At 39.6% G+C, this 23,271-nt stretch overlaps 2 protein-coding genes across 2 annotated transcripts in view; one reads left to right on the top strand and one right to left on the bottom strand.

The window, feature by feature from the left end:
• HEXB (hexosaminidase subunit beta) overlaps nucleotides 1-7,899 on the top strand; it is a 37,586-nt gene extending 29,687 nt beyond the window's left edge. The window contains exons 7-14 of the mRNA XM_007461610.1: nucleotides 1,095-1,224; nucleotides 2,613-2,793; nucleotides 3,480-3,566; nucleotides 4,840-4,912; nucleotides 5,680-5,854; nucleotides 7,076-7,166; nucleotides 7,319-7,423; nucleotides 7,703-7,899. Of these exons, the coding sequence (XP_007461672.1) occupies nucleotides 1,095-1,224; nucleotides 2,613-2,793; nucleotides 3,480-3,566; nucleotides 4,840-4,912; nucleotides 5,680-5,854; nucleotides 7,076-7,166; nucleotides 7,319-7,423; nucleotides 7,703-7,763 (903 nt within the window). The 3' untranslated portion in view covers nucleotides 7,764-7,899. The remainder of the gene's footprint in view (nucleotides 1-1,094; nucleotides 1,225-2,612; nucleotides 2,794-3,479; nucleotides 3,567-4,839; nucleotides 4,913-5,679; nucleotides 5,855-7,075; nucleotides 7,167-7,318; nucleotides 7,424-7,702) is intronic.
• A 294-nt stretch (nucleotides 7,900-8,193) lies between these two features.
• The window catches only part of GFM2 (GTP dependent ribosome recycling factor mitochondrial 2), a 40,564-nt gene continuing 25,486 nt past the window's right edge, over nucleotides 8,194-23,271 (bottom strand). The window contains exons 16-20 of the mRNA XM_007461611.1: nucleotides 22,245-22,383; nucleotides 14,706-14,885; nucleotides 12,887-13,002; nucleotides 8,753-8,935; nucleotides 8,194-8,322 (exon numbers count right to left, since the gene is read on the bottom strand). Of these exons, the coding sequence (XP_007461673.1) occupies nucleotides 8,194-8,322; nucleotides 8,753-8,935; nucleotides 12,887-13,002; nucleotides 14,706-14,885; nucleotides 22,245-22,383 (747 nt within the window). The remainder of the gene's footprint in view (nucleotides 8,323-8,752; nucleotides 8,936-12,886; nucleotides 13,003-14,705; nucleotides 14,886-22,244; nucleotides 22,384-23,271) is intronic.

Genomic DNA, 23,271 nt, shown 5'->3' with positions numbered 1-23,271 from the left:
ATATGATTTTTTGAAGGTTTTTTCTCCTTTTTTTTTTTTTTTTTTTTTTTTTTTTTTTTTTTTGCGGTACGCGGGCCTCACACTGCCGTGGCCTCTCCCGTTGCGGAGCACAGGCTCAGCGGCCACGGCTCATGGGCTTAGCCGCTCTGCGGCATGTGGGATCCTTCCGGACCGGGGTATGAACCCGCGTCCCCTGCATCGGCAGGTGGACTCTCAACCACTGCGCCACCAGGGAAGCCCTGTCTGTTCTCTTTTATATATAGCTGCCCATCCCTGCCCATCTTTTTTTTTTCTTATAATTTATTATCTTCATTGAGGAAACTAAGCTCAGTTTGTCCTATAGTTTCCCACAGTCTGGGTTTTGCTGGTTGCATTCCCAGTGTCAATATGTTCTTCTGTCTCCTGTAAACTGGTAGTTAGATCTAGTCTTGATTCAATACAAATTTGATGTTGAGGATGGGGGTAGGGCAAGACTACTTTTTAGAAGTTGAGCATTTATTTATATTTATATATTTATACCTTGAGAAATGTGCCATGGTAACACCTTTAATGGACCTTTATCTTTAGTTACCACCAATATTGAGTTCTAAGTTTTCAAGGACCTATAGTAGGACCAAGGATAATCTTTAAAAACAAAAAAACAAAAAACAGGTCACTTATCAGAGCATCTCAGGGAATTTTTAAAGCTGACAGTAAAGTTACTTTGAAAGACAACAGCTATGCTTTGTAATAATGTGTGAATTTTGATTCTAAAACTGACAAGGGCAGTGTATTCAGAATTTTCACTTCAGAGTCAAACATTTCTGTTTTGTCATACAGTTACATGAGGTTGAAACAGCCTGACGGTAGACATTGCTGAAACGAGGGTGCTGGTAGAGATAGACAGTCCTATCAGTAAATCTGGAATTAACCCAAAGTGTGCTGAGAGCTTATTGATAAGATACAGTAAACAAATAATTTAAATGAGTCATCCAACATCACATAAGGCTATTTTATACTTTGTAATAATTGAATAATCTGCCAGCAGATACTGAAGTACAAACAGAGCTGTAAACAGTTCATACATTTTAATTTTAAGCAATATTCCCCTCTAGGGAAGCTATTCTTCGTCTCATGTTTATACTCCAAACGATGTCCGTATGGTGATTGAATATGCCCGATTACGAGGGATTCGGATCGTGCCAGAATTTGATAGCCCTGGACATACGCAGTCTTGGGGAGAAGGTAAGGAGCGTGTTTTATGAGTTGCAGATAATGAACATTTGAGGTCCTGCATCTCATGACTTGGTGTTTGCTCATTTTGTTCTTGTGATTTGCACAAAGGTTGTGCAAACTATTGATAGTTGTAATTCAGTAACTATTATGTGTCTATTGTGAGCAAGTCACTATCTAGGCATTGCCTAAAGTATAAACACAAGGGATAAAGGAAAACAAGAAATGATTATAATAAGTAGAATTCATAAGTGAATTAAACATTACATGAATGAAGTAACACTTAAAATGCTTTTGAGAGATCAGAGAATATATTCATGTTTCTGGTAGAGGGAATAACAGGAAAGGCAATTTAGCTGGAGTACAGTGCAGCAGAGAGTAGTTGTACTGTCGGGTGCCTAAGAACTGGCTCTGGGGCTAGATTGCCTGGATTTGAATCCTGCTTCTGGCGTTTATAAACTGAGTGACCTTGGGCAAGTCAGAACATCTCATCCTCAGTTTTCCCATGTCTAAAATGGGAGTATTAGCATGTAGCTATCATGTAGTTTTTTGTTTTTTGAAGATTACAGAATGAATGTAAAGCACATAGCACCACACCTAGCATTTAAAATTGTGCATTAAGTATTATTAGAATAGACATGGAGTACAGTGGGAAATGAGTCTGAAAAAGTAGTGTAGAGGGCCTTGGGTGAGGAATGTGGGATTCACCAAGACACATGGAAGCCAGTGAAAGTTACAGAGTAGAAGAGTGACATGATGGGAGCCACACTCCAGGGAATCCTATGTGAAAGTGACAGATTGGAAGGGGGAGGAGATGGAAGGTCCTAGACCAGAATGGTGATAGCAGGGGTGGAAAATAATATACAGAACTGAGAGACATTCTGGAAATACAAGCCGTAGAACTTGGGTAACTGACTGACTCCAGGGGGAGAGGGACAGGAAACTTAGGAGGATGGTGTCTCACTTGCCAGAATGTGAAAATCAGGAGAAGCTGCAGAAGGAGCTTGGGGAAGACCATTTGGTTTTTGTTAGATTATATTTGAAGTGAAGCTAGGATATCTAATTGTGTCCAGCAGGGACTTTGAAATATGGTTTGAAGCTCGAGACAAAAGGATTGGGGCAAGGTTTAGATTTGGGAGTCATTAATATTTGAGATAATATTTGAAATGGGTAAAATCTCAGAGGCTGATGGAAAGGGAAACAAAAGAGGTGTACAGGGATGGTATTCAGGAAACAATTCTTATTTGGAAGAAATTATCATAACAACTCTTAGTAAACACATTTATCTTTTTCTGTATAAACTCTTTTGGCTTCAAAAATAAACTAATATAATCATGTGCAAAGCCGTGTCTTTGTGACTGAAATACTTCTTTAGAAAAGATTCTCTATGTTCCTTCCAGGCCAGAAAGACCTCCTGACTCCATGTTATAATGGAAAAGAGCCATCTGGGGCTTTTGGACCTATAAACCCTATTTGGAATACAACTTACAGCTTCCTGTCTAAATTTTTCAAAGAAATTAGTACCGTGTTTCCGGATGAATTCATTCATTTGGGAGGAGATGAAGTAGATTTTGATTGTTGGTATGAAAATTTGTTAAAACCCCCCTATTTCTAAAAACTTGTGTAGAGGTCTCCACATGAAAAGGGAAGATTTTGGGTAACATCTCTGTACGGTTTTAACTTGGCAACACAACTCGTGAGATGGTGGATTTCTGTAGAATGTCCATATGGGTGGTACGACAAAGTAAAAGCTTTTAGGAAGGAGAATTAAGATGTAGAAGGAAATGGGAATTTTAAAAAAAGACTAAAGAGTGAACAAGACTAGCTTTAGTGAAAGAGGGTAATGATTAAGTGGGAGAGATTTTTCAAGTAAAAGTCCTCTTTGCAAATAGCCTCAGATGGAGGAGAGAGGTGGGAGGTTAGGGAAAACCATTTTTATAGAAAATCAGCTTCTAGAAAAAAATTATTTGCAGTGGAAAGCTAAGATAACTTACATTAAGTTTTTAGGTTTATTTTACTCTACAAAATTTAATAGTTTTACATGTGTATAAGATGTTAGGGATATATGCTGCTTTAAAAAGATTGGGCAGGGACTTCCCTGGCAGTCCAGGGGTTAACACTCTGCGCTTCCAGTGAAAGGGGCGTGGGTTCAATCCCTGGTCGGGGAGCTAAGATTTCATGTGCCATGCGGCCAAAAAAAAAAAAAAAAAAAAAAAAGATTGGGCATATTGAACTTTTAATGAAATTTTGATCACTTTTTGTTTAAGGGCATCCAATCCAGAAATCCAGGATTTCATGAGGGACAAAGGCTTTGGCAGAAATTTTAAGAAACTAGAATCTTTCTATATGCAAGCGTAAGTTACTTTAAAGCCTACTTCTGTTTTTATTTCATCAATGCCTTTTGTAAAAGCTTAAGCTGTTATTTAGTACTACTTTATTTTTCATTTTCTCTCCACTCCTTGCCCAAGTATAGATGTTATATTCTTTGTTACACAAAGTATAGATGAAAAATCATAAAGGAGGGAGCAATAGCCACTATTTTCTTTAAAGCAATAACATGGTGACTCTGATCCTTTTGCAGTAACTGTTGAAACACAGGATAACAGTCATCTATTCTAAGAACTCAGCTCAGAGCCCTGGCTGCCCTGCGAAGTCTTCATCACCATCCATCCCCTGGAATTCAGTCCCTTTTGTCAACGCCGGAGCATTTCTTTTACTTTATATCTGTGCTGTCTCGTGTGGTAGCCACAGCCACATGTGGCTGTTTGTATTTAAATTAGAATTGAAGAAAATTAAAAATTCAGTTCCTCAGTCACATTAGCCACATTTCAGGTGTTCAAAAGCTAGAGGAGGCTAGTGGCTACCATACTGGAAAGTGCATATATAGAACATTTCCATCACTGCATCAAGTTCTAGTAGACAGTGCTGCTCTATGCTAGGGAGCAGTAAACTTGTTCTCTGAAGGGCCAGACAATAAATATGAGAGATTTCGTGGGGCACATATGGTTGCATACTTTTTATTTTGCATACTCTTATTTTTTAAACAATGCTTTACAAGTGTAAAAATGATTCTCAGCTCAAGAGCCATACAAAAATAGGCTGCAGGCTATAGCTTGCCAACTCCTGCATTGAGCAAGCCCAGATTCTAGCCTTTTCCCGTTCAGCTTTTTGTGTGATACAGTCTTTTTTTTTTATCCTGCAGAGCACCTGCCATTGTCTGAACATCAGGAAATATTTGTGAATTGATTGTCAACACTGTTGGAAAGTTATTTAGGTGATGTCACAGGCTAGTTTCTAGTTTCTTTTATTCTAAGATACCCATGAAATTACAAAGACTGCTATCTATACACTTCCCTAGGAGTTGTCCCATCTTCCTTTCTTTGGGGTATGCTTAGCTCATTCATTCTGCAATTGACTGTTGAACCCCTCTGCTGTGTCAGGTTCTGAACCACGTGCTAGAAAGAAGGAACCACATGGGTCGCCACCCAGCTTTAGCTAGTTCTGCTGTAAAGCTGTGCTATACTGAGAGGCACCTCTCAGTGTTGGGAGTTCTTGGGATAAAAATGTGCATTCTTTACACATATTGGTAAGCTTGTGATCTGAAATAACTAATTTTTTCAATGGTAGGGTTTTGGACATGATTTCAGCCATAAACAAGAGCTCCATAGTCTGGCAAGAAGTTTTTGATGATGCAAGCAAGGTGAGAAGTATTAAGACTGCATTTGGTTTTGATAATATGAGAGACTTCATACTTTAATACTTCCTTGGATGGAAGGAACCCTAATGAAGCTTCCCTGTAATGCTGGGGAAATGAGTTTACCTTTCCATTTGAGCTGTAACACTGAGACCAGTGATAATGGTATTGATCTGATTTCTTCCATTTACTTCACTCTTCAGTGCCGCCACCTCCTCGTCTCCCCCATCTCCCCTCCTCCCCCGCCATCTCATTTTTAATCACAAATTGAAGTACTCTGAAGACTGTTCCTTTTTTCAGAAGGGCAGAACAAACATAAGTCTTTACTGCTGTTAAGAGAGTTTTAAGTAAAATTGTCAATGTACACTTTTTATTTTAAATGGCATTTCTCTCTGACATACTCAGAATTCTTTATTTTCCTTTGGGGGCAACTGAGAATTTGCAAGTCCAGCTACTAGTATGATCTTTGCAGAAGGGTTGGTGGCATCCTCAGAGTTCCAAAGTAAGTACAATAGTGTGGTAGAAATGGGATGAAAACCTTTAATTCATTACACCTATATGGTACCATATGTAGACAAAGGTTAAATATCCAACCTTAAGGTTGATGAAACTTCTAAGTCCCTACAACAAATAGCAATTCTAAGGAGAAAGGGAAAAAAGGAAATGCTGCTTTTTTCAAGGATCTTTCTTAGCTACAATGCCTTGGACTTTTAATTTCATCTACTGTAGTTGCGAGACCTAATAATATATATTGTGATTTGTGACTTTAATAGCTCATGCCAGGCACAGTAATTCAAGTGTGGAAAGTGGAGGACTATACTCGGGAACAAAGTAAAGTTACAGAAGCTGGCTTCCCTGTGATCCTTTCTGCTCCTTGGTACTTAGACTGGATCAGTTATGGACAAGACTGGAAAAAATACTATGCCGTGGACCCTCTTAGTTTTGAGGGTAAGTGAAGCAACCATCATTACTTGATTTGTTAGGTTTTTTCCCTACCCTCTCTCCAGGGAATCCTTACCTAGGTAGCATCTTCCTCCCTTTTATGTCTGACCCTTGATTTTGTTTGTGTGTACTTAAACAGACCAACTACAATATCATTTTAACTGTGAAAGAAACCACATTCTTCCCTAAATGAAAGAACTTCAAAAGTAGATTCCCTTAGATTTTTCTCTCCATTTTCACTGATAAGACTTGTTATTACTATGCATTTAAAGATGCCTGACTGCATTAACCTTGTATCTCCTACTCTGAGCTGCCTCTCCAATGCAAGACACCTAAGCAGGGATCCCGTCCTGTTCAGTGGCTTCCAGGGTTCTGAGGAGGAGGCATCCTTGGGGGTGGGCATGTCTGAGTGGTGGGGCTCCAGACTCTCAAACCCCCTTCATTAAGAACAGTTCTACTTTGTCCATTTTTGTACACCAGACTTTAATATAAAATTTCCTTTGAGGAAAAGTATTCTGCTATTTTTTTTTTTTTTAAACGTGAACATTTATTTCCACTCCCTTTCTTGTCTGTTGCTTCCTTTTTTTTTTTTTAATTTATTTTTTGCTGTGTTGGGTTTTCGTTTCTGTGCGAGGGCTCTCTAATTGTGGCAAGCAGGGGCCACTCTTCATTGGGGTGCGCGGGCCTCACTATCGCGGCCTCTCGTTGCGGAGCATGGGCTCCAGATGCGCAGGCTCAGTAATAGTGGCTAACGGGGCCTAGTTGCTCCGTGGCATGTGGGATCTTCCCAGACCAGGGCTCGAACCCGTATCCCCTGCATTGGCAGGCAGATTCTCTACCACTGCGCCACCAGGGAAGCCCTGCTGTTTAAAAGTGTTTCAAAACTGTAGGTCTATTATTGACATAACTGTTTCTCTAAAAATCTCTAAAAAGCATTTTCTGAGAATCAAAAAGTCATAATTACTATAGCTAGTCTCTTTAATAAAACGGTATCTTTACTACCAGACTGCCACATTAGTTAACATAAGCTAACAAATACTATGTGAACCATGGGGTCAGCCATGGCAATAAAGTTGGCCACTTTTGTGCCACAGCCATGAACATCTCCCAAGGTCCTGCTTAACAGGAGAGAAATGTTGCCCTAAGATAACAATAGAAATCAGCATTGCCTCTGTATATAGGCCTCAAGTTGCAACTACCTAACTTACATCAATGATTTTAATCTAGGTTCTCAGGAACAGAAAAAGCTTGTCATTGGTGGAGAAGCTTGTCTATGGGGAGAGTATGTGGATGCAACTAACCTTACTCCAAGATTATGGTATGGAATTTAAGTGATAACATTTGAATTAAGGTGCCTGAGTTTTCCTTCTGTACCCAAGTAGGAAACCACTAGGAACTTCCCCAAGCATGTGGTTTGCTTATTTAAGAAAATAGAAAAGTACATTGGGTCACATGTGGTTTAAATTTTAGGCCTCGGGCAAGTGCTGTTGGTGAGAGACTCTGGAGTCACAAAGACGTCAGAGGCCTAGAGGATGCCTACAGGAGACTAACAGTTCACCGCTGCAGAATGCTCAGGTAAGACAGATTTATTTTTCAAAACTGTATGTCACCTAAGAGGCTGTGATTTAATTAGGAGGAATTGGGAACTATTTCCAGTACCTATAAGGAGAAGATATGCTTGGACTGTTATATAGATATATTAAATTTTGCTGTAACTTAGAACTCCATTATGAATCTTTTTTCAATAATTAGTGGTATGGTTTAGTGATTCTGATTTATTAATAAGTTCCTTAAGATGGAGATGAGTTATATCAATCTAAAACATCTTTTGTTTGTACTTTACCTGTCGTACAGACGAGGAATAGCTGCAGAACCTGTCTTTACTGGATATTGTGACCACGAGGACAGAATGTAAAAATGAGCTGAAACGAAAAAATAGGGGGAAATGCCCACAATCATCTGTACCACGATCAGCTTGATTTTAAAAATCATGTTTTTGAATAAAATCTTTCTATTGATTAAATCTTTTTATTGGTTGAACCTCCATCTTATTATACGTTATACATAGTTCCTGTGAGCACAGCTTAAAATCAGCCAACCCAAAACCTCGTGATACCTATCACTCAGTATATTCCAAAAGACTGAATCTTGACTACCGACAGTAAAAACTTCCTAGATACACAATACAATTCAGGTACATTAACCTTCAACATCAAAGCACGTTTCTCATTCTGTAAAATAGAATGGGCAGCACCAAGTGCCACTGTCTGTTTCAAGTTCTACCTTTTCAGTCGTTCTTACGGAAAATGAAGTAGGTAGGTACTCCTGAGTTTCTCTCCAAGGACTCAGGACAAGCCACTTCTCTGGCTCAGCAGTGTACTTTGGTCTTGAGGATTCATGGCTTGATAATTAGACAGCTCTAAGGCAAAGGTAGCTGAGCCTGATGTTAACGTTCGAAGCACAGTTGAATAACCCTAATTAAAATAATTTTAAGTCAGTTATTTCTGCAAAGTTAAGCCTCAAGTCTCTTCCTGCAGAACCTTTGACCATTATCAGGAAAAATTTGGTAAGTATTGTGGATGACAAAACCAGTAGTGTGGGTATGCTTCAGAAGTATTCCTTGGTCCCAAATGGTAAAAAAAGACTCTGCTGGCACTCAGGTGCCTGTCCTAGCAGGAGAGGCTGGTGGGGAGAAGGAAGCTTGCCTCAAAGCCGGCAACAGAAGTAAGATAAGTGCTTGGGATGGAAAAATGGTCATTTAGGCTGGTGACACATTTTGGTACAGCACACCTCAACCTCTGTAGAAGCATGGAAAGGGACACCCCCCACCCCATGCTGCCATAATCCCCTGGATTTCTCCAGCAATTTACGTAAAGTATGTACATTTAGTCACAAAGTACCTACCATAATTTCTGCTAAGGGAACAAATCCAATAACAACTTTGTTATCCTGACGAGTCTGGATTTCCTGAATGTTCCCTCTTCTTTGTGCTAGATCTGCTAGGACAGGACTGAGGTAATCTCTAGTCACTGTAACCTCAAGATTCATCAGGGGCTCCAAAATTTGCTTATCAGCTTTCTTCAGAGCCTAAAGAAATGAAAGAATATAACTCCTCTTCCTTAAACTGCAGATCAAATTTCTGTTATGAAGGGAAGACTCATAAATACTGTTCATACTCTTAGCCTAGAGCCTCTAGCAAAAAGACATAAGCCTGCTTTAACACTCTATAAGAAGTCCAAAATTTCAATATTTGCTTGTACATGCATCACAGATGACAGTAGCATGTCTGACACCTCTTGTACGGTGTGTTGCAAGGGAATGCTTGGCAAAGTCTCATTATGTAGAGTACCTGTGAACATGTGCCCAGAGACAGAGGGAAACAAAATGGTTTTCCCCCTTCAAAGACTTATTTCTTCATATTTAAACCTCTTCTTTTGTTTTTGATACCTATAGTTATAGTCCATGCTATAAGTCAGGGCAAGCAGGAGGGAAATAAAGGAGAGCTAAAAACACAGTAAGTTAGTAGAAACACATTCTCTATGTGAAACAGACTGAAATCTAAAATTCTGAACAGATAACAAAGGCCAAGAAAGAGCATGGAAACTAAAAAGCTAAAACAGCATAGGGCAAATAGGAAGTGGACGAAAGCAGAGGTATAAAGACTTACTGAGGTCCTAGTCAGATGCTGTCTTTAGAGCATTACATCAGGCCAATTGGTAAACGGACTTTGGAGGGCGTTTGCGAGCACCATAACTACTGATGGGTTTGATTTTAAAAGCTAACTTACTTCTCCAGCCTGCCAGAGTTAAAAAAATAACAATTTCCTATAAATTCTAAGCCTCTGTTTGGTCTTTATTACAACTTACTCAGTTGTAATAAACTTAGACTTAGCAGCAGAAACCAGATAAAAGAGCTAGGGCTCTGGAATGTACCCCTCACCTCTCTCTGCTCACCTGCCACCACTCACTTAGGACCAGGCAGTATCTTCGCCTATATTGTCCAGTAATGCTCTTCTGTCCCTGATACCTCACCACCTCCTCCCTCCCCCCACCCCCACCCCCTACTTTCACGATCATGAAAATTGGCCAGCAGTATATTCTCTTTATCAAAAAACATAGCACACATATATAGTAAAAACATAATCTCAGTTCTTCACAGCAGATTAAGCCTTTAAAATCACTATCAACCAAAACAACTCAACTATAGAAAAAGTAATAGTCCTTGAATGAAAACATTACTAAAAAATAATGACAGTCAACAGCAAACAACTAAATATATCCTCTGTATTTTTGCAATTCTTACCAAGAGCTTTGTGCCACTTCACACAATGTCTTTTAGAACAACATAACGGAGTGGGAAAAGGTTAAAAATTAAAGAGAAAAAATGCTACAACTAAGGAAAGGACTGAGTTCTATGTAACTGGAAGTACTGTGCTTGTGGGTCTGTCCTTAGTCCTCTTTTCTTTTCACAGCCTTTTCCTTGGCAACACTGCCTAGTTACAGAGCATCAAGAACAGCTTCCTCGTAGCTTCCTCAAAAATTCTGAACTTTATCCAAGCCACGGTCTCTGAGTGCTCCAGCCTTGTACTCCACTGGTCTGCTCTGGGATAGTGTCTAAATATCTTATAACAACCCAATATGCCCCAAACGGAACTCATCATTTTCTTTTCCAAACACTCCTGTCTGCTTTTTCCTCTTTCTGTTCTCTTCAGTTCACCAGGACATGCACCTTTGATTTCCCTTTTTCCACAAGTAAGCTGTAAGATTTCCACTCCTGTTGCTGGTATCCTGGTTCAGACCTAGTCCATTCCCTGCCCTAGACTCTTTTCCCTACTCCAGTCCCTTCTGTACTCTAATGGTTATACTGCTCTCTTCAAAAACTTTAAATTATTCACCACTGTTCTCAAAACAAATCTCAAACTTCTAGATGTAGTTTTTAAAGGTTTCTCTAAAGCCTGGCCCTGCCTTCTTTAATCTCCCCTTGTCTGGAATGCTGCCCACTGTGCCCAAATCTTCCAAAACATCACAGCTCAACAATGAATGAAAGCACGTACAAGCCCCTGTTGTGTTTTGAAATAAAATGCTGACTCAAGAGTTAATGATTGGGAAATGTGAAGGTGCAGAAACAAAGAACAGCTGTTGGGCTAGGGAACTGGTAACAATTTAGACTATAATGCTGCCACATGGCAGAATCACCGAACTCTCAGTTCCCTGAAAGGTATAAAGGCCTGACACACATTCCTAAGTTGTTTGTACAGGAAGCAGACCCCTGCCAGAGGAAAACTGCTGACCACAAGCACATAGACCCTAGACTGGTTGAAACCAGAAGGCTGACTGATGATGCTTGAAACTTCACCTTGATGCCAACCAATCCCAGAACTGTCCACGAGCTGATCACACCCTGCTCCTTGGACACTAAAAAACTCCTCATAACCCCTCCAGGGTGGATCACACAGTCTTGAGGGCGTTAGCCCTCTGTGGCCCCCGTTGCCTGGCAAAGCAATAAAAGCTACTCTTCTGCTTCACCCAAAACCCTGTCTCCGCGTTTCTGTTCGGCACCAGTGAAGAGGCTGAGTTTCGGCAACATAAACTTCTTTCCAAGAACCCTGCCCCAATTCCCCACGTCTCAGCTTTCATGGATCTCAGTCCATTCTATCTAATATTCTGGCTATTTGGCTATTTATTTCCCTTCTAAATCATAAGCTCCTTTAGGTCAAGAAAAATGTATGCATCCTATTTGTGGCCCTCTCAGTGCCCAGTGCACTATAAGCACACCACCAGTGGCTCGATAAATATATGAAGCGTCATTAACTTCTCATAACAGAGAGAAGGAGCTTCCCCGCTAGATGAAGTTTAACAAGGGCCACAGTATTTCCATTAGTAGTATTTAAAGTAACGAATTAAAAGATTAAGTGTAAGCTCCATAAAGTTAATTCTTGTTCCCTACTATGATCTTAATAAAAAGGCTAACCAAGGCATATTAGATTTTGAAGGACTGGCCCATATACTGGGGCTTGGGGTTAATTTAGAAACGTATCATCTTTCAGGTTACCTTTATTTCAAAACTAAAACCAATGTCAGGAAAAACTAAGAATTACTGGAAGGTAAATGTTCTCAATTTAATCATGACCACTTTACAGGTAATATTTCTAACTATATGCTTAGGCAAACAATAAACAATTTTATTTTTGAAAGTGTAGTGTTTTTTCTTTTTAATCAAAAACTTTTTTGTTTTCAAAAACTTTTTAAGAAGTATGAATTTGAAGTCAGGGGCTTAGGGTATTTAACTTTATAATTATGGATTCAAATAAGACTAGAAAATCAGGTCTCAACTACAGTCCAAAACATTAGAAAATGATTATAAAGGCAAGCGTTTTAATGCAAAATCAGTCACCAACAAAACTATAGTATTCCCATACTGAGAAGAATGCATGGAATCAGCATTCAGCACACTAAGGCCCTGGAGGTTAATCCAGCTCTGGTAGATTACTGGGGCAAGACACTCAAGGTAAACACAGAAGGCCAGACTGCTTTATGCTCTGAGAAGGAATAATGCTTATTTGATCTGTTATTCAACAGGACTTATCTGATTTCAATGATCCTTGATTAATCTTATTAGAACAAACATGAACTCCAACATTGGAACCAATATTAGACCTTCAATGTCCTTTAGATTATAATCCATTTCGGGCCAAGCTGACCCCAGATATGTCTTTTACTCAAATCTACCAAGCTTTCCTCTTATGGCTGTGTATCTGGGATGGGGAAAGCAGAGACACCACTTAAAAAAACTTGCCTCTTTTCCAAAATCAGGATATTTAATAACTATCTGTGTCAAACAGTAATTTCTTAGATCCTCTTTTGAATAAAACCCTGATGATTGAGAAATCAATGATTCTCCATGGTAAAAACTCTTGACTATAAGGCTCAGGATACAAAGACACAAGGTCAGGCACTGCGAGCACAGCTGTCTGTGGACTAGTGGTTCACTACTGTCCAGAGTCACCTTAAAGCAAAAAGGATTAGGGCACTTCTATACCTTTTGTAGGCATCTTGAGACACAGGCAGAAATCATAGCTGTGGAGGTACCGGGATGAATTACCAATGAATGTAAAGTAATTGCTACATCTTGAATTGGGGATCCAAGCAATGGTCCTAGGTAAGGGGGAAAAGATTTTATTAGGACTCAGTATACAGTGAGGGGTAAATGAAATGTTTAAAGAGATAGGCAGAGAACTACTAGTTTCCAGTTCTGCATGCAAAGGAGCTTTGAAGGGCAAAGCTCTGTCCCCAAGACTGGAGAGACAGGTGAGTGCAGGCAGTCACACCTGAACTGTAATTGATGAACTGCTTGAGGCTCAGTGTGGCCAAGTCAGAGTTAAAAACTCCAGGGGGGCCCAGTCTTGGGGATGGAGAGGGGCATAATTTTGTGAGTTCAAGCAGGTTCTCACAGTAAATATCAGAGATTTAGGGGGAGGGGAAAAGAATCCATTCTGAAATACTCCAAGGCACTCTATTCTTAACAAGGCCTGCCCTCAGGGGAAACTAGTTAATTAGAGCAAAACCTGCAAGGATATTATCAGAGACTAACTGACTTGAGGGAAGTACCCAATTCCAGTCTACTCTAGCCATTCTGTCCCACCTAAGGGGTGTGAAAAAAACTGAGAAACACTTGTGCAGCTCCGAGTCCAAAGGCACAGGTTGACTAGAAGACTGAGACCTAATCCTGGGACTACAGATGCTTCCCCTCCCCTTTACCTCACCACCACATTACTAAAGGCCAGTTTATAGCAGTCCCTTACCCAGTACATCACTTCTGGCTATCAAGAAAAAATTATGGGATGAATTGGGAGATGGGATTGACAGAATCCATTCTGAAATACTCCAAGGCACTCTATTCTTAACAAGGCCTGCCCTCAGGGGAAACTAGTTAATTAGAGCAAAACCTGCAAGGATATTATCAGAGACTAACTGACTTGAGGGAAGTACCCAATTCCAGTCTACTCTAGCCATTCTGTCCCACCTAAGGGGTGTGAAAAAAACTGAGAAACACTTGTGCAGCTCCGAGTCCAAAGGCACAGGTTGACTAGAAGACTGAGACCTAATCCTGGGACTACAGATGCTTCCCCTCCCCTTTACCTCACCACCACATTACTAAAGGCCAGTTTATAGCAGTCCCTTACCCAGTACATCACTTCTGGCTATCAAGAAAAAATTATGGGATGAATTGGGAGATTGGGATTGACATATATGCACTAATATGTATAAAATAGATAACTAATAAGAACCTGCTATATAAAAAAATAAAAGAAAAAAGGAAAAACTTATAAGGCATATTGAAAGGCAAGAAGCACAATGTGAATCTGAATACAGAGAGCAAGCATCAGAACCAGATGTGGCAGGGACATTGAATGGTCAGACTGAGAATATAAACAACTATGACTAATATGCTAAGGGCTTAAATAGGTAAAGGGCATGCAAGAACAGATGGGCATGACAGCAGAGAGACAGAAGTCCTAAGAGAACGAAAAAGAAATGCTTCAGATGAAAAACACTAACAGAAAGGAAGAAGCCCACTGATGATCTTAGATGGGACACAGCTGAGGAAATAGTCTGAGTTAGAAAATATATCAGTAGAAACCTCCAAAACTAAAAAGCAAAGTGAACAAAAGACTGAAAAAAAAAAAAAAACAATATCCAAGGCTGTGGGACAACTATAAAGGTATGACATGTGTGATGGGAAGAGATAGGGAGGAAACACCATCAAAGTTAGAAGAGAAGAATGAAGCAATTTCTAATATTAGGAGGGATTAAATCGTTGAGTGTGATACTAATGCGTACTCTGACTGGTACCTTACCTTGGAGGCACGCATTGTGAAGGCCATTTTCAATGGCCTCTCGTGAGGCCTGAGGAAGGTCTTCGGCAACACTTGCTGCATACTCAATGACTGGCAGAAGAGATGATGTTTCCAGTGATTTTGCTTCCAGTTCTACAGTCACAAGATGCCGTCTGTCTCCTAAAGTTCTATCTAAGGTATCTGTAAACAAATCGAATATAGCACCTCAGAGATTTGTTCCAGAAAGATGTCAAGGTACCACAACTGGCAAAATTACAATCGGCAAGTTCAAGGTCTCATGGAAGGTAAAGCGGAAGAAAATATCGACAATGACACTAAATACAGCATAAAAATATCAGAGTAAACAGTTCTACCAAGAAAGAATCTGCTGGGACTTTCCTGGTTGTCCAGTGGTTAAGAATCCACCTTCCAATGCAGGGGATGCGTGTTCGATCCTTGGTCAGGGAACTAAGATCCCACATGCGTTGGGGCAACTAAACCCAAGCCCATGTGCTGCAACTACAGAGCCCACGCACTCTGGAGCCCGCATGCCACAACAAAATATCCCGGCGTGCCGCAACTAAGACCAGATGCAGCAAAAAATAAATTAATTAAAAAAAAAAAAGAAAGCATCTGCTTCTGTGTTTACCAACATTAAAAACCTGCTCTGGGGCTTCCCTGGTGGCACAGTGGTTGAGAGTCTGCCTGCCGATGCAGGAGACATGGGTTCGTGTCCCGGTCCAGGAGGATCCCACATGCCACACTTCTAGCATATGTTTTCCCTGGTAATCTGTCCTTAGCCATGACTCCAATCAAGGGCAAACAAATCCAGACAAAAAGTCAAGTCAGGAAAAAAAAAAAAAAAAAAAAAAAAAAGCCTGCTCTGAATCACCTATTAATATTGCTTTAGGACTTCCCTGGTGGTGCAGTGGTTAAAAATCCGCCTGCCCACATATATACAATGGAATATTACTCAGCCATAAAAAGAAACGAAATTGAGTTATTTGTAGTGAGGTGGATGGACCTAGAGACAGTCATACAGAGTGAAGTCAGAAAGAGAAAAACAAATACTGTATGCTAACACATATATATGGAATCTAAAAAAAATAAAATGGTTCTGAAGAACCTAGGGGCAGGAGAGGAATAAAGACGCAGATATAGAGAATGGACTTGAGGACACGGGAAGGGGGAAGGGTAAGGTGGGACAAAGGGAGCCAGTAGCACTGACATATATGCACTACCAAATGTAAAACAGATAGCTAGTAGGAAGCAGCCGCATAGCACAGGGAGATTAGCTCAGTGCTTTGTGACCACCTAGAGGGGTGGGATAGGGAGAGTGGGAGGGAGATGCAAGAGGGAGAAGATATGGGGATATATGTATATATATAGCTGATTCACTTTGTTTTAAAGCAGAAACTAACATGCCATTGTAAAGCAATTATACTCCAATAAAGATGTTAAAAAAAAAAAAAGAATCCACCTGCCAACACAGGGGACACGGGTTCGATTCATAGTCTGGGAAGATCCCACATGCCATGGAGCACTAAGCCTGTGTGCCACAACTACTGAGCCTGTGCTCTAGAGCCCGTGAGCCATAACTACTGAGCCCATGCTCCACAACTACTGAAGCCCTTGCATTCTAGGGCCCATGTGCCTCAACTACTGAGCCCACGTGCTGCAACTACTGAAGCCTGCATGCCTAGAGCCCGTGTTCCACAACAAGAGAAGCCACTGCAATGAGAAGCCTGTGCACCACAACGAAGAGTAGCCCCTGCTCGCCACAACTAGAGAAAGCCCGCGTGCAGCAATGAAGACCTAGCACAGCCAAAAAATTTTTAAAAAAAACCAAAAATTACTTCAGTGTTTGGGTGTGTTGAGGCAGGTGATCGCACAAATTTTGTTATGCAGATTACACTTTTAAACATTTCTTATGTGACTGATATTCTTCTAAATACAAAATTTTTATTTAAAACAGAGTACAAACGGTTATCTAATGAAAATTAAAAGGCTTCACCCTGCCAACCAACAAACTTAAATTTCATACACTCTTCCAGCAATATTTTATGTATTGGGTTTGGCCAAAAAATTCGTTTGGGTTTTTCCATAAGCTGGTACAGAAAAAGCCAACGAACTTTTTTTTTTTTTTTTAATATTTATTTGGTTGCACTGGGTCTTAGTTGTCGCAGGCAATCTCCTTAGCTGCGGCTCACCGGCTCCTTAGTTGTGGCATGCAAACTCTTAGTTGTGGCATGCACGTGGGATCTAGCTCCCTGACCAGGGATCAAACCTGGGTCCCCTGCATTGGGAGTACAGAGTCTTATCCACTTGCACCACCAGGGAAGTTCCCCGAATGAACTTTTTGGCCAGCCCAACATTTAATGTTTATGATTCTTCCCCCAAAACTAGTGATCTATTTGTAAAAATGAAAATAGACTCCGTCATTAGCTAACAACCAATAGCTGTCAGTGAAACCGAGTGGGACCTTGTGGGGCTCCGAGGCATGGAGGCCCTTTTGTCCCCCATTTCTTGAAGGCAAGACTCCAGCCTCCATGACCTTCCCTGAGTTCCAAAGGGCAGATTCGAACAGTTGCTAATCAAGGGAGGAAGCAGCCAAGAAACCACCTGAGGCAAGATTAAAGGGACCAGAGAAGCTCCTCAAGATTAGGAGACCACCTGAGATAAGATGAAGGGAGTGAACGCCCTGTGTACACCCTGATGTTGTCAGAGACCCCACCTTTGAACCACTGTTATAAAACCCTCATCAAATCCTCCCAGGTTGGGACACATAGTTTTTCGAGGCAGGAGCCTGCTGTGTCCCCCTTTGCCTGGCAAAGTAATAAGGCTATCCTTTTCTACTTCACCCAAAACTGTCTCTGAGATTTGATTTGGCCCCAGTATACAGAGAAGTTGAGCTTTCGGCAACATCACCAATCTCCAAGATTTTACTAAGACAAAACTATGCTGTATTTATGTGAGTGACCATGGAACACAGTGACTCATGGCCCAAATTCAAAACTAATTATGCTCTATAATTCCTCTTCATAATTCCTTTTATATTATGAAATATAAAACTAACTTTATATTATGAAATATTTTATACTTAAAAATACATGCATTACCTAAAACCAAAATGAACATTCATAACCTAAAACCAAAATGAACATTCATGAAACCTAATACTACTAAAGAAACAGAACATTACCAGTAACCTAGAAGCCTTCTGAAGAAACAACCACTATCATGATGTTGTATTTAAACATTCATATGATTTTCTTTAGAGTTGTATCACAGATGCAGGTATCCCTAAACAATATAGTTTACTTCTGCTTTGTTTTGAATATGTTATTATACTGCATGTATTGAGCAACTTGCTTTTTTCTGCTTCACATTTGTGGGTCATCTGGGCTGACACCTGGTGATGTAGTCCATTCTTTTTCACTGTTATGTAGTATTCTGTTATATGAACAGAGTACAATTTATCCACTATGTCCACAAATATTTGGATTTTTTTCACCTAAAGTTTTATTACAATGTTATTATGAAGGTTCTTGTATCTGTCTCTCAATGTACATGTGTTAAGATTTTCTCTAGGGCATATACCTACTAGTGGAACTGCTGAGTAGTAATGTCTGCACATAGTCAACTTCATAAGAAAGTTGCCAAACTGTTTTCATAGTGGTTATATAATTTACACTCCCACCAGAAGTTTCTGTAAAACTTTCCATAAAACATCTCACCAACACTTGGCATTGTCAGATTTGCATTCTTGCCAATTTTGTTGGTATAAAATGCCATCTTGTCCTTTTAACTTGCATGATCCTAATCATTACTGAGACCGAGAATCTTTTATGTTCACGGGCCTTTGGGATATCCTCTTTTGTGAAATGTCTGTTCAATCTTTTTTGCTCACTTTTCTACTTGGTTGGTTGTCATGTTTTTAATGATCTTTTGAAGTTCTTTATATATATTCTGGATACTAATCTGTCAGTTTTATATGAGGCAAATATCTTCTCTCAGCTTTTGGCTTGTCTTTTTGTTTTCTTTATAGTGTATTTGAATAAATTCTTAATTTCAATAATATCAACTTTAGTAATCTTTTAGTTCATAGTCTCAACCTTATCTGGTTAGTAAAACAATTCTATATTGTCTTCCAAAAATTCGAAGGTTTCCCTTTCATAAAGTTTTGGGGTTTTCTTTCTTTTTTTTCTTTTTTGCATATATTAGCATTTATTCTCTTTATTCTTTTGTGCTCAGAGGGAGATTTCCAACTCTTCTTTCATATTCAGGCTTTTAAATTCACCTGGAATTGACTTTTGTATACAGTATGAGGTAGGAATCTAAATCTTTTTCCATATGAATAATTATCCCAGGCCCCTTTATTGAATATCAGTCCAGCCTTTCTCACTGAGCTGCAATATCACTGATGTAAATCCAATTTCCACATAGATATGAGTCTGTTTCTAGGCTTTCTGGTTTGTTCCACTGGTATATTTGTCTATTCTTAGCTTGATTTGTGTCATAATGACTATGGCTTTATAATAAGTATTAATGTCTGATACAGTTCTTTGGGTAGAACTGGTATGTTCATGATATTTAGTCTTCTTTTCTATGAATAGTACGGTTTCCCATTTAACTTAGGTCTTCTTTAATGTCTGTACATTTTGATAATTTTCTAGATGTACACAAATGTAATCTGCTCCTGATCACTGACGTGATCATTAGCGATCTGACTGTCCAGTCAGGATGTGGTCTGATTGCTGCAGCATCTGGTTACTAGTTTTCACCTTGTAACTAATAAGCAATCTACAGCGAGACACTTGAAGACCATGCAAATATGCTGCTTAACAATGTACTCAATATTAAGCATTCACCATATTACAAGATGACGATCTCTTATTCCAGCCCTCCTCCTCAACATCTAACAGTCAGCATTTGGCACTTCAGTATAAGGAAGAAGAGTCTCATCTATCATCCGTATGGACTCATGAGTTCCAACTTTTTCTCAGTGGTCTATGATTATTGTTTGTAATTACTTTGGAGTTCAAATTAACCCAGATTTAGCCAGCGGAGCCTCTTCGGGTTGGTTCGTGTGTCCTTATGACACATCCCCATTATTTTTTTGAGCATTTCCTTTCTTTCTCAGATAACATGATGTTCTGTTGCTTGCTTATTTTTGATAGTCTCCTATTTCTTACTAATACTTTCTATCCCCTTTCTTATTTCTTCAAAAATAATACTTATTTTATACTCAGCATACGATAATTCTAGTATTGGAAGCCTTTGCTGGTCTGTCTGTGATGTTTATTGTTTCTGCTGCCTTTTTTGCTCCTTGTGCCTTTGCTCAAGGTTTTATGATTAAAAATAAATAAATAAATAAATAAATAAATAATTTTTTTTTTTTGGCGGGGAGGCTTCCCAGGTGGCAGTGAGGGTAAGAATCTGCTTGCCAATGCAGGGGACATGGGTTCAAGCCCTGGTCAGGGAAGATCCCACATGCCGCGGAGCAACTAAGCCCGTGTGCCACAACTACTGAGCCCTCAAGCCACAACTACTGAAGCTCATGCACCTAGAGCCCATGCTCCGCAACAAAGAGAAGCCACAGCAATGAGAAGCCTGCGCACCGCAACCAAGAGTAGCCCCCACTCGCTGCAACTAGAGAAAGCCCACGCACAGCAAGGAAGACCCAACAGAGCTAATAAATAAATAAATAGATGGGTGAATTTATTAAAAAAATTTTTTAAATTGTGAGTTCATATTCCTTTGTGGGATTTTCTTTGAGGCCTGGATTGAGGATACATTTATCTAAAGAGGCTCTACATTTGTTTTCTCCAGGTTCCTTGGTATATTACCAATCCATAAGCACTTTACACTAAATTCTTCTCTGTTTGGAGTTTTTCAGGTCACACTGGTTCTATGAATTTAGGCTGAAAATGCTATCAGAAGCCTACAGTTACAAATTCTCAGAAATTTTGCCCCTTTGCCCCACCGTCAGTCAGACAAGTTTCCTTGTCCTCTTCTTTTATGGAGATTTTCCTCATTACTTCCATGAGGATGTGGCCCTCAAGTTCTAGGTTAGACATTACCACAGATTTCTCCAAGATAGCTAGTGGCTTAGGTGCTGGCTTATTTTCCAAGATTCCTGCTCCAGTTTCCTTTTTGGCCTCTAGAAATTTCCATTACATTCTAACCATCTCAGACATTAATTTAAAAGATGTTATTTAGGGCTTCCCTGGTGGCGCAGTGGTTGAGAGTCTGCCTGCTGATGCAGGGGACATGGGTTCGTGCTCCGGTCCGGGAAGATCCCACATGCCGCGGAGCGGCTGGGCCGCTGAGCCTGCGTGTCCGGAGCCTGTGCTCCGCGACGGGAGAGGCCACAACAGTGATAGGCCCACGTACCACAAAAAAAAAAAAAAAAAAAAAAGATGTTATTTATATTTTCCCAGAATTTTTGGCTTTTCCAGATATAAAGTCCAGAAAGAGAAATCATCATGTCATTTGCCCCTATGTCCTGCTTGTTTAATTTTTCAAGTTTCAGTGAAAAATAACCACCTGGCCTTTTTACAAATCGCTGAGTTGCTTAAAAGTTCCTAGTTATCCTAAACATATCTTTTCTATATTTTTTCACAAACCTGCCCATGTTTTCTCCTTGGCGGGGGGGACAGGAATGATTATCATGTTCTTTTGTTTAAGGGAACCAAACTGAAATTATCATATGCAGAAAAATCATGAATTCTTACATTTTGGGACAGAAATATAAAAAGTACACTTTCTTAAGAATACCATCAGCACAGGATTACCATACTTATTAAATAGTGGAAATTATTTTCCACTCTGGTTTTTTTCTTTTTAAATTTTAAAACTTTATGTCTTATTTTATTGAGATATAATTGACATACAGCACTGCAGGAGTTTAAGGTATACAACATGATTTAAGTTACACAGATCATGAAACGATTACCACAGAAAGTTTAGTGAACATCCATCATCTCATCTAGACACAACACTAAGGAAAGAGAAAAAAAATTTTTTCTTTATGATGAGAACTCTTAGGATTTACTGTCTTAACTTCCATTAATAACATACAGCAGTATTAATCATCTTTATCATGTCATATATCATATCACTAGTACTTATTTTATAACTGGAAGTTTGACTACCCTCATCTAATTCTACCTTCCCCACCCAACATTTCCACTCACTTTATGGAGTAAAACTGACACACCAACTTCAAATTGTTATACTCCTTCTGGTAGTGAGGACTGGGATGAGCTGTCTACTTCAATGGCTGATCCCACTGCACACCTGCTTGATGAGTGGCTCAGCCAATATATGTAATAAATGAGTTGTAATGAAATAGAGCTGTGTCTAAAACAAACAAATACTAAAAAACAAGAAAACAGACACATAAAACCTGTCCCCACTGATGGAAGACACCAGTGACTATGAACCCTGCCTTATGCAACTAAACTAAGAGATTCAGAAAACAGGTCCTGGAAAAAAAGAGAGCAACAGAACCAGCAAATTCTAAATGCTGTGAATTCGAAATGTTGTATTTTTTACCTGTGGCACGAACTGAATTTAGGATGGTCTCTCGGTATGCCACCTGGAGGGGCCCTAGATAGGTTTCCAGTCCATATTCCCTCTTGATTCGGTCATGAATTATCTCAATATGTAACTCCCCCATGCCACAAAGGATAGTCTGGTTAAAAGAGGAAGAAAACAAAGATCAAGGAAAAAATTAAGTTTATCACAAAATACTAATAAAGGTATATCAATATATTTTATTTTTCAATTCTTACAAAATGAATTTCTTCCGTAATTTTTTTTGGCTCCTACATCAAAACACTGCTTTTAACTTTTCTGATTGAAATAATCAATTAAAAGTGAATCACTAGGCCAATCTCTTATTCTTTGATAGCTGAACTATCAGCTGGGTAAGTGGTATCTAACTAGAACTACACTTCCCAACCACAAAGGTAAGTTCTGGCCAGTGAAATATAAGCATAAATGATGTTGGTAACTTCTGGGTTATGTCTTTAAGGGTAAATAAAGCCCTTCTCTTAATGAAGATATAGACAACCGTCTTGAAATGTGAATGAGGGCAACATCTTGTGAATGGGGGGAATAATCCCTCCCCCAGACACTGCCAACCACATGGCTATTTCCAACCATCCTGGGCACCTTACAGTTTTGTGGGCAGTTGAAACTTCCAAAGTAGCTTGGAACTTTACGTGACAGAGAAACTGACTTTTATCTTCTTTGAACCAATGTTATTTTGGGTCCTTGTTAGAACAGTCAAATTTGCATCAAAACCAATCAAAACATGTTTTTGTTTTTAGAAAGCAACAATGGTTATTCCTGAAGAAGGTCTTTGTGTATGAGAGAATATAGTGCAAGGAATCCACATTTGCCCCATTTTATTCATATACCATCTGTGTAGTGAGGCATTAACTTTACCCTAAAGAGAGATCTGGCCCTTGCCTTCAGCTACTGGGAAGTTATCTCTAGGCCAAGATGCTGCCTGATAGAAGTGTCTTTGCTTGTCTGGGGCCTTTGTCCACCAGATAGTCTTAACAATGTGATTTAT

Source organism: Lipotes vexillifer, unplaced genomic scaffold (genome assembly GCF_000442215.2).
Source record: "Lipotes vexillifer unplaced genomic scaffold, Lipotes_vexillifer_v1.1 scaffold779, whole genome shotgun sequence".
Classification (NCBI taxonomy): Eukaryota; Metazoa; Chordata; class Mammalia; order Artiodactyla; family Lipotidae; genus Lipotes; species Lipotes vexillifer.
The sequence above is the reverse complement of the archived record's forward strand: the minus strand, read 5'-3'. Positions and strand labels throughout refer to the sequence as shown.